This window comes from Parasteatoda tepidariorum, chromosome 6, assembly GCF_043381705.1.
Source record: "Parasteatoda tepidariorum isolate YZ-2023 chromosome 6, CAS_Ptep_4.0, whole genome shotgun sequence".
Taxonomy (NCBI): domain Eukaryota; kingdom Metazoa; phylum Arthropoda; class Arachnida; order Araneae; family Theridiidae; genus Parasteatoda; species Parasteatoda tepidariorum.
The window spans coordinates 81,275,347-81,287,498 of record NC_092209.1 but is presented as its reverse complement, the minus strand read 5'-3'; the positions used below and the strand labels follow the sequence as shown (position 1 = coordinate 81,287,498).

The following is a 12,152-nucleotide window of genomic DNA, read 5'->3' as shown; positions in this document are numbered from 1 at the left end:
CTTATGCTTTATGTCTGTTGTATTCTATTTATCGAAAACTCATCGGATTGGTCGATTTATCGGATTCGTCCATTAATCAGATTAGTCGACATTTCCATTGACTATAAAATTTAGAATTTAGAAATGAAAATTTAGAATATGATTAAAACTTGCATTGTTATTCGGCAAAAATTTCCAGATGAAATCTTATATCATTTTTCCCTCCCTTATTACATATTTTAAAATTCTGTTCCAAATCTTCCTTTCCTTTATCATCTAATATCAAGTAGTCGAGCTTGAAAGTTTCAGAACAAAGTGAAATAGACATGGTTTTAGATGATAAAACCATTTAACACTTTTTATATCTTCAAATGCAACATTTCATTATATTTTAGATTAAGAGACGCTACTTTTATTCAGTCCATTACCAAATTAATAGACGCACCATGAGATTGTATGTAAAATGTTAGTTATCAGGTGATACTATACAACTTTATTGTTTTTACGCAGCTGAAACCGGTTTGCACTTGTTTACGTTCTTGCACCAATTGGTCAAATTAGGAGATATATAATATGAATTCGATGATTGGATAAATTAGACGATATATTATATAAATATATAATATTTATTACATCCGATAGATTAATATATTATAATAATTAGACAAATTATTAGACGCACTGTAGTGTTTCAATAATTATATGTTTTGCACGAGTTTATGTGCAATACCTTTATATTTAAACATACATGTAATGGGTTTTTATTCCAGATATTTTTTTTTATATACTTCCGAATTATATTAATTTTTAACTCATTGCATTACAATGTTAAGCAATTGATGCACGAACGTAAACAAGTGCAAACCGGTTTCAGTCGCATTAAAACAATAAAGCTTTATAGTATCACCTGATAATTAAAATTTTACGTACAATCTTATAGTGAGTCTAATAATTTGGAATAGGACTGTAATTTTTGTACCAAAAATTTGAAATAAAAAAATTTAATAGAATTTCCATTAAGCTAAATTGATTAAAATATAAATTAAAAAAAGTATATTAAGAAAAATATATATTAAGAAAACTTAAGAATTCTATCGAATAACCATTACTTTTCGCGAAACGTGATTTTATGCACATTTTTTTTAAATGACTACATTTAATAGTATTTAAAATCATTGCCAATATAAGCGATAAAAAGATATTAAAATAATAAACAACCATTGATTTTCGCACAATAAGAAATTATCATAATACATTAAAAGTCCATCAAAATGCAAAGCCTAATGGTGGTAACTATTTAAATCATGTTGTATTGGCCAGCACTGTGTTATTATTATATTTTATAACAAAACTATTCTTTGTTAATACTTTTAGTCTGTAACATGCACATTTATAATATATTTGTGCTCTCGTTATTTTATCAAAGGAACCAATTTAAGTAAAAGGCTTTTACTTTTATTTAGCTTTTTGAATGATTTCTTTCTTTCATATTTTCAAAGGCAATTCGAAACATCATTTAAAGCAAAAAATCATTTAAATAAATTTATTTTAAAAAGTACTTTTTGCATGAATAAAGCTTATGAAATGTTCATCATGCCTTTTTTTTCCGAGAAGGAAACATCATAGGTTAAATATTGCGAAGACTGTTAGTGGTAAGTGTTAAAGTACGTTATATTGGTTTGCATTATATTATTATTATTTTTTTTCACTTAAAATGAATTTTAGTTTTAAATATTTTCGGTTTGTATTTTTAGTAATTTTGTTAGCATTTGGATTTTTTTTAAAAAAATTTCTTTTCTTTTGCGTTCATTGCAACAAAACATTGTAACAATGAAAATAAATTTTAGCTTTAAATATTTTTGGTTTATATTTTCAATAATTTTGTTAGCATTTGTATTTTTTCTTAAATTTCTTTTCTTTTGTGTTCATTGTAACAGAACATTGTAACAATGAAAATAAATTTTTGTTTATATTTTTAGTAATTTTATTAGCATTTGTGTTTTTTTTTAAATTTCTTTCTATTGTGTTCATTGTAACAGAACATTGTAACATAGAAAATGTATTTTTGGTTTATATTTTTAGTAATTTTGTTAGCATTTGTATTTTATTTAAATTTCTTTTCTTTTGTGTTCATTGTAGCAGAACATTGTAACATAGAAAATGAATTTTTGGATTATTTTTTTAATAATTTTGTTAGCATTTGTATTTTTTTAAAATTTCTTTTCTTTTGTGTTCACTGCAACAGAACATTGTAACAAAGAAAATAAATTTTTGGTTTATATTTTTCGTAATTATGTTAGCATTTGTATTTTTTTTAAATTTCTTTTCTTTTGTGTTTACTGCAACAGAACATTGTAACATTGAAAATAAATTTTGCTTTTAAATGTTTTTGGTTTATATTTTCAGTAATATTGTAAGCATTTGCATTTTTTTTAAATTTCTTTTCTTTTGTGTTCATTGCAACAGAACATTGTAACATTAATAAAAAATAATCAAACACTGAAAAGCAAAACTAAAAAAAAAAAAAAAATTAAATGCACCTGAATTATTTAACTGTCTGGAATCTTTTTAAAAATCTAGGAAGCTCCTTCCCCTGTTCGCTTCGTTCACTAACTTCTGAGAGAAGAACGGTTAATGTCTATTTCTTTTCCTTCAGAAATTGTGATTTGCCATCTATTGCATTTTAAGGAAAACTCTGAGCTTTAGCAAATCAGTAGCATGGAAAATCTGCTCCCCCCCCCTCCCGAGAGTTATTATATATTAAAGAGGAGCCATGCTGAGGACTAAAAAACTGAACTAAAACCCTCTTCAAAAAATAAAAAATAAAAAAAAAGTGAGTATCATATGATCACAATTCAAGAACTATTTATGGGATGTCTCTGATCCCATATCTCAAAAATATACTCATCAACTTAATGCATAACAAAATTAAAAGAGAATTCTAAAAAAATATCAAACAGCAGCGCTCACCATAGCAAAGCAAGAAATAACGACGCATGCGCACTGTTTACTATAACTCTTGAGGACAGTTAAAAAGTGTGATGACGTCCAAATAAGGTGCCCAAGCCATCAAACCCAAAGCAACATTCATTTTCATAATACTCGATAGTAAAAGTTTTATAATTTTATTTTCAAGTTACTGATGCTTTCCAGACACTTTTTACTTAGAGCTTATCCTCTACAACAAGGAGACGACACCACGTAGGATTGGTTTGTAATAATTCTGCCCAAAATCGGGGAGTGATTCTGTTATCCTCTGTGTAAAGATCGCCCCCAGGGGCACACCCGGGGCTCTCAGCTGGACTTGAGCATTTTTCTATATCTCTCCTGCGACGGTCCTGTTTTGAGTTTCTGACTTTCATTATTTATTACATTGACCTAGTGAGCAATTATTTGAGCTTTTATATTTTTGATTATTTTTGTTACGTTTATATATACATATGTATATTTATTAATTATGTTTCACTTCTTCATTTGTATTATATTTATTTATAAAAAAATTTCACTCTTGTCGTGGTTGCCAAATTGATTGGTAAAGGGCTTTTCGTCTTGGTTTCGGTTTTATATCAAACTCTGATGGGAAGAAAACCATCCGCGTGTTTGCCGTGCGTGGAGACCCGTGTCCCTGGAAAGGGGGATCCTGGTAGTTGAGGGGCATCTTGGTACCCCAACACACTACTTTGGCCCCTGCTTCAGGTAAACGGGAGGTGCATAGTGGCCCGTATGCATTAATCGGCATGTCACAAACGTCATCTGATGGCTAGGGTCAAGCCAAGGGGTCACTTACTGAGCACCTCGTTAAGGGTGGAGGCTGCTTCAGGGGTGACTTTCGGGCGTATAGCTATTGGCCAGCATCGGTGTTAAGTGACAGATTTTTCACTGTCACTTACATCCCCTAAGTTGGACTCCGTGGTGGGTGGTGCAGTTGATAGTGGAAGTTGATTATTTGTTTCTATGGCTGAAAATGAACAGATGGTGTTCAGTTCCACACACCGAAACAAAAGCAGGACAATTTTCTCACCTAGTTTCAATCCTGCTAAATGCACAAATTACGACCCCACTACAGCAAAATTTCTGATCTTAAGCTCTACAGAAAAGAAACTTTCGTCTATATCACCATTTTTAGTTCAAAAAACACTTGAAGCAAATATTGGTAATCCTAAAAAGGTAAAACAGATGCCATCAGGAGACTTGTTAATCGAAACAAATTCCAACAAACAAACAGCTTCACTTTTGAAATTATCTGAACTCGGAAACGTTAAAATCTCAGTAACCTCTCACAACACTCTAAATATATCTAAAGGCGTGATCTCTGATAAGACGTTACAATCACTCCCAATTTGTGAAATAATCGAAGGTCTCTCCAGTCAAGGAGTTATAGATGCACGGCACATAACCATAAAAAAGGTCCAGAAATAGTTACCACTCAACACATAATCTTAACATTCAACACTTCTATACTACCTGATGATATTAAAGCAGGGTACCGAAACTGTAAAATTCGCCCATACATTCCTAATCCACTCCGATGCTTCAAATGTCAAAAATTTGGCCATTCTACAAACAACTGCAGAGGAAAAGAGACTTGCTCTCGCTGCAGTGAAACCGGTCACACTTTTAAAACCTGTAATCAGCCAGAAAAATGTACTAACTGTTCCGAATCTCACTCTGCAAATTCTCGCCAATGTCCTAAATGGAAACAGGAAAAACAAATATTAAATATTAAAGTAATGCAAAACTTGTCATATTTTGAAGCCAAAAGTAAATTTTTAAGCTCACAACCTAGACTTAATGTTTCTTATGCTTCAGTGGTAAAAACTTCAAAAACAACTAAATCCATAGGTATACAGACTGACAATAGTGAATCTGAACTTCGAAATACAAAACTTACCATATCACCCAAATGTTCAAAAGCTCTGACAACAACTCCTTCTCAGACATCCAATACGTTAAAATCTAAAACTGTACAGCTTTCTCAGCAATCCAAAGTCTCAACCCCATCAACTTCTGATCAGTTATCTCAAAATACTATTAAAAACAGTCAATACCTGAAAATAACCCCGCAAATGGTCAATGTTCTTCACAAAAAATTAACTCAATCCCCATTGGTAAGTAAACCTAAATATGTATCTAAAAGCAGACAAAATCGTTTCAATAAAAACCGGAAAAAACTACCAAACAGCCAACAGGATCAGCTTTCATCTGATACGATGATTACAGACGACGAGAATTGCTCAGATGCTTCTCAAAACTCTCAAATGCAAATAGAAAAAGGGATGGAAACTCCAGAAAACCTGAAACCCAAAAACATTAAAAATAAAAAATAATGGCCGATAAACTCATATCGTGGAATTGTCGTGGGTTTTATGTTAATTTTCCAGATATCAAAAATTTAATTGAAAAACATAATCCCGCTTGTTTCGCACTTCAGGAAACATTTTTGAAACCTAACCACAAAGCTAATGTACAAAGATATTCGCATCTAAGGAAAGATTTTATTGATGGAAATAAGGCATGCGGAGGTGTATCTCTCTTGATTTCAAAAAGTTATCCATTTTCACCTGTTCTATTGACAACTACCTTGCAAGCAGTAGCAGCACAAGTTACATTTCAATCAAAACTCATCACAATATGCAGTCTGTACCTTCCACCAAACCAATCAATATTGCAATCAGATCTAAACAAACTAATAGCTGAACTACCGCAACCATTTATAATCACAGGTGATCTAAATGGGCATAGCATAACTTGGGGAAGTGATACTACAAATTCTCGCGGGAATCAAATAGAAACATTAATAGACGACCACCAACTCTGTATACTAAATACTGATGAAAAAACACATTTCCACTTTCCATCTCGTACATTCCATTCCATTGATTTGACACTGTGTTCACCACGCATTTATACCTTATTAAAATTTTTTGTTTGGAATGACCTTTATCATAGCGACCATTTTCCACTAATCATCAATATTTTGAAACCTGGAAATACGAATACAGTGCACTCCCCTAGACTGCTAACACACTTAGCAAACTGGACACTTTTTCAAGAGTCCCTAGCATTCGACGAAGAAATTGTTTATAATGGTAATATTGAAGAAGCTGCACAACATATTACAAATTCTCTAATATCCGCATCTGAAAATTCCATTCCACGTACTTCAAATAATTTACCTAAATACCCAAAACCATGGTGGAACGAAGAATGCAGACAAACTCATAAAGCTCAAAGACGAGTCTGGAGAATATTCCGTCGACACCCAACTGTTGAAAATTTAATCCTGTTTAAAAAATCCCGTGCATTTGCAAGGAAAACTGGAAGGCAAAGCCAAAGAGAATCTTGGATTAAGTATATAAGTACCATAAATAACAATACGAAAGCAAAAGAAATTTAGCAAAAATAAAAAAATATCTGGTCATTACAACTCCTTACCTATTACGCATCTTGAAGTAAATGGAAATAAATTAACAGAAATTAAAGAAATAGCAAATACCCTAGCCGAAAACTTTTCCCGAGCCTCTAGTACAGAAAATTACTCTCCAACTTTCCAAAAATGCAAAACTCAAACTGAAAAAATGTACTTAGACCCTCTGTTGAACCTCACAATGATTACAATTCTCCTCTAACAATAACTGAATTAAAATCTGCTATTAATAAATGTAAAGAAACATCTCCAGGGCCTGACAAAATTCACAATAGTATGTTTAAACACCTCTCTGACACCCATTTGGAAATAATTTTAAAACTGTTTAATAGAGTTTGGCTGAATAGACAATTCCCATCAATATGGAGAAAATCATATATAGCTGCCATTCCTAAACCAGGTAAGGACCCTATACATCCTACCAATTACCGATCAATCGCTCGCACCAGTTGTCTTTGCAAACTTCTAAAGAGAATAATAAACGCAAGATTAATATATTTATTGGAATCTCGTTGTATTTTATCTAAGAGACAAAGCAGATTTCGCAAGTGTAATTCAACTGTTGACAATCTAATGCTCTTAGAAACTGATATACGTGAAGCGTTTTTAAAAAGGCAATATCTTGTGACGATATTTTTTGATATTGAGAAAGCGTATGATCGAACGTGGAGATACGGCATTTTAAGGGACCTTTTAAATTATGACATTAATGGAAATATGTTTTATTTTATTCAAAACTCAACAGGACATTTCAAGTTAGAATGAATAACACTTTATCTGACACTTTTAATCAAGAGGAAGGTGTTCCTCAAGGTAGTGTCATTAGTGTAACCTTATTTCTTATAAAAATAAATGATATTTTAACCACATTACCATCTACAGTGGACGGCAGGCTATTTGTTGATGATCTGCGGATCTCTTATAAGGCATCTCAGATGCACACTATCGAAAGACAATTGCAGCTCGCTATTAATAAATTATCCCAATGGACTGAGTTAAATGGTTTTAATTTTTCTACAACTAAGACAACGAGTATACACTTCTGTGGACGAAGAGGGATCCACCCCGATCCTGAACTGTATCTCAAAAACTTCCGCATTCCCGTTTTAAGCGAAACAAAATTTCTTGGCTTGATCTTAGACTCTTAACTCACTTTTACATCTCATATTAAGCACTTAAGAAAAACCCGTGGACTGAAATTAAATTTACTTAAAGTTTTGACAAACACCTCTTGGGGTGCAGATACAGATGCCATGCTCAAAATTTATAGGTGTACCATTTGATCTAAACTCGACTATGGTTGCGTTGTCTACGGATCAGCAAGAAAATCTGTTCTTAAATATCTTGACACCATCCATAATTCCGGCATGCGTATAGCAACAGGAGCATTTCGCACATCATTCATAAAAAGTCTCAACGTTTTATATCATGAACCAACTCTTGCTGAACGACGCAATAAGTTAACATTGAGATACTATTTTCATGTCAAAATCCATCATATACATTCCATGTTTTCAAATGTTACAACTCCATTTTATGAAAGATTATTTAGTAACAGACCCTCTGCAATACCGACTTTTGGTTTGAGAGTAAGAAAGCTTTTATCTGACCTAAACCTAGAAGACTATAATATTTTACCTGCGAGCGAATTAAGACCTCCTTGGGACGTCATTTCTCTCTAAACTATTGATATTTTTAACAATCTGACAAAAACACAAACTGCTGCTGACATTTACATTCACACCAAGAACAATATAGTAATTTTAATTCCATTTTTACAGATGGCTCTAAAAGCCTTGACCATGTTGCAAGCGCTGTTGTTACCCCTATATCCACAATATCTGAAAAATTACATTCAAAATGCTCCGTATTTACATGTGAATGCCATGCGGTTTATCTGGCTCTTCAATTTATTTCTTCTCAAAGGTTGAAAAAATGGATAATATATTCAGATTCAAAAAGTGTCATAGTTGCCCTACAAAATAGAGAACTGAATACACATTCTATTATAAATAATATTTTAAACCTATACAGCAATTTACTCCTAAAAGAATATGCCATAATTTTTTGTTGGGTGCCAGGCCATGCTGGCATTTCGGGTAATGCAACAGCAGATAAAGTGTGCTAAGTCAACAAACAATGTAACAAACAACCCCCTTACCTACACAGATATCAAAAATGCAATTGATAATAAACAATATTTACACTGGCAAAATGATTGGGAAAATGAAATAAATAATAAATTGCATGACATTAAACCTTCTATTAAATCTTATAAAAGTTAGTCGAACATTAGTCGAAAGCAGGAAGTAATATTAAATCGCTTGCGCCTTGGCCACTCTCGATTAACCCATAAACATCTTTTATTAAGCGAAACTGCACCCGAATGTTGTCATTGTAGAGAACAGCTCACAATTAAACATATTTTAACAAAGTGTAACGAATTTAAAACACAGAGACAACGCCACTTTGGTTGCTTTAATCCAACATTGATTTTATTAATTGGAGATAAACCCCACAAAAACATTTTTAATTATCTAAGGGACATTGGTTTTTACAAATCAATTTAGCTTTAACTTATAGCAGAATGTTTCTTATAAAACAAGTTGTCGGTGCGGTATGGCCAAAAATGGCTTTTGCGCCAATAATACTTAATTAACTAACTAACTGTCCAAAGATCGTGTCGAATGTTATTAATAATTTGGTTTTTAATTGTCTTAAAACTAAAAACCACAGAAAAAGCAAGCGCAAGAAACTGTCTGCCTGCAACCTTATCTCTCCTCTTTCTTAGAGGTTGTCCAGTAGATGTTGCATAAGGTCATGAGAATACACGCATGATAATACGCACCCTGATCAGTAGGTTGATCAGATTGTAAATAATATTTCTCAATGTTAATAATTTCTAAAATCCACCAGATGGCGCTCTTACCAGTAACGTAGAAGGATTAATTGCATCCAATTTCCTCTACCGCGTTATAACATGAACACCATTCCTTGTTTTGCTATTAAATATGTTTCGTTGAAGGCGTTTGCAATGCTTTAAAACCCCGGAATCTTCGTATTAAACACATCTCTTTCTCTTAGAGTCAGACCGTACCTGCACAATGTCTGCAGCAAGAACCACGATGGCTCAGGGGTTAGAGCGTTTACTTTCCAATGAGGGTTTGAATCCCAGCGATGGCTGGTCGATATGAATTACGCATCAGGCTTGCACCGATCACAGAACTAACGAAAAATATCCTGAGTGGTTGACGGATCATGGGTTAATGTTTTATGAACAATAGTGGGATAGCATGGGTTCTTCCAAAAAGGCAAATTGCTTCCAATAATCGATCCAGAAGTTCCTTTGTCTTCTGGATTGGGTTCAAAATTACAAGGCTGCGGAGTTGAACAATAGTGGTCGTAAACCCAAAAATTAGGTCTTCTAGTTATTATTTACTAGAAGGTTACAGTGCCATTCATTAAATTAGGTAGTGCGCAGAGTGTCTATAATGAAATGGTTTTTAAAAGCTTTTATACATTGAAAAGTCCTAACTCAATCTGAAGGTAAAGCAAATTACTATTATAGAAATATATTCACGCAATTTTAAAAACCTTGACGAGACGAATTATCTTGAAAAAATATTGTGTAATAAAGAGGAAAAATATGTAGTCCATAGGTTGAAAAAGCTTAAAATTATTCAAATTAAAAATCTTATTTTCTATTATTATTATTTTTAAATAAATCATAAACCTGAATTTTCCTCCCTTGTTCTTCGGTTCCCCTAACGCTTTTGCCTAAGTTACAGTCCTTCTTCACATTATTAGACTCACTGAAGTTTTTCAATAACTACATGTTTTACACGAGTTTTGTATTCAATAATTTTTTATTTTAACATACATGTAATGGGTTTTTGTTCTGGAGATTTTTTATATATACTTCCTATTTGTATTTATTTTTAGCGTATTGCATTACAATGTTAACCAATTGACACACGACCGTAAACAAATGCAAACCGGTTTCAGTAGCATTTTTGCGTCCGTCAGTCGCGGACACGTTTCTGTTGCTTTAAGCGCTGTGCGTGTGTGTGTGTCTGTTTCGCAGTTTAATACTACTCACTTATTTGTTTATTTTGTGAACAATGCTTGTAACTAAACAATTGGAACAAAAGGAGCGATCTTTCTCCCGCGTTAGAAAGCTGAAGTAAAGGCCCTCGTGAATGCTAAAATATTTTCAAATCTCGAAATTTCACGAAAATTGAAAGTTTTTGAAGCTAGCGTACGACGCATAAAAAGGAAAAAAAATCAAAATAAAAAATAATATTTTTAAAAATCACGTTTTTGTAGTGGAGAATAATAATTAAAAAATAAAAATTTGAAAAACGAGAAACGTGGGGAGCATGAAATATATGACAGTAATGTTATATTAGTGTATGTATATCTGTAATTGTATCTGAATGTGGATGTGGAATATGTTTGTGTATGTGGCTGTGCATGTGTATGAGTAAGAAAATGTGCATATGTATGTGTATATATGCTGTTATGTATTTCATGAGGCCTCTCGTTTTTCGTTTTTCAAATTATTCTCCTCTACAAAAACGGGGTTTTTTAAAATATTACTTTTTATTTTAATTTTTTTTGTACTCACTTCCAAAATCTCACTTTTTTTTAATCACTGTGCACAAAACTTTTCAACTGACAAGTGACACTAATTTGAAATAATCGAATCGACAACAAAAGACAATCGCGAAAATATTAATTTTTCCTTATTTTAGATTTATTTTGCTTTATATGTATTCTCTTCATTTTCATGCATTGTCATCCAAGTCTGAACTATGTGCCAAATTTGAAGTCTGTAGCTAGTCGGGAAGTTAGTTTGAAATCGATTACAAAATTCCAAAATTACAAAATTCCACATACACGAAGGCAAGTTAATATAAACGTGATTAAATTGAGTCAGGGGACGAATTGAGCCCGAAATGAAAGAAAAGATACAGCAGAATCTTATAATGCGTCTAATAATTTGACCAAGGACTGGTGTCTGGTCCTGTTTACATTTTTTAAGCATCATTTTATTGCTCCTTATTTAAAACAAAGCATTGAAATAATTTCCAAAATAAATTAACTACGAAACTTAAAAAGCAAAATTGAACATATTTTTGTAACACAAGTCTTCATTTTTATCATTCATGTGTTTTGTCTTTCAGATATTGAATAATAACCATTAAAAAAAAGTACATAAATATGGCCTCTTTAAAAGAAAAGATTAAATATGTGTTTGTGGAATCATATATTTCAAGTTTCGCTGAAATGGCAACGACATCATCTCTGAAAAGAAGATTTTTCACACTCGTCATATTTGTGTCATGTTTGGTCGGTTTCTTATATCAAATGTACCAATTTTCGATGATTTATCTGTCATATGAAACTGAACAGAAGGAACTCTCTACTAATCCAAACTATGTGGAGTTACCGGCAATTTCATTCTGCAATGTCGATTCGTAAGCATTATAATCTTTCCTGTTGCTTTTGCCAAATCTTCTTAATTTTTTAGTAACACGCCATGACAGCGAAACTGCCGCTCAAGCTTTTGACAGATTGATGCCTTCGTTGTGGTGCCAACTATGTACGATGCATGGACAATTTTAATCATGTATAAGGAGAGAAAAAGCTAATTTTAAAATTATATATACATATACAGACACATATAGATATATATACACACACACACACACACATATATATATATATATATATATATATATAT

General features: G+C 32.3%; 1 protein-coding gene across 1 annotated transcript; it reads left to right on the top strand.

The window, feature by feature from the left end:
• The first annotated feature begins 5,305 nt into the window (after positions 1-5,305).
• On the top strand, positions 5,306-6,376 carry LOC122273906 (uncharacterized). The gene has a single exon (XM_043057882.2). It carries the CDS (start codon positions 5,306-5,308, stop codon positions 6,374-6,376), a length of 1,071 nt encoding a protein of 356 aa, XP_042913816.2.
• Positions 6,377-12,152: the final 5,776 nt, after the last annotated feature.

Bases quoted from the DNA above. Each gene is read 5' to 3' on its own strand.
- LOC122273906 (XM_043057882.2), top strand. From the start codon at position 5,306: ATGGCCGATAAACTCATATCGTGGAATTGTCGTGGGTTTTATGTTAAT.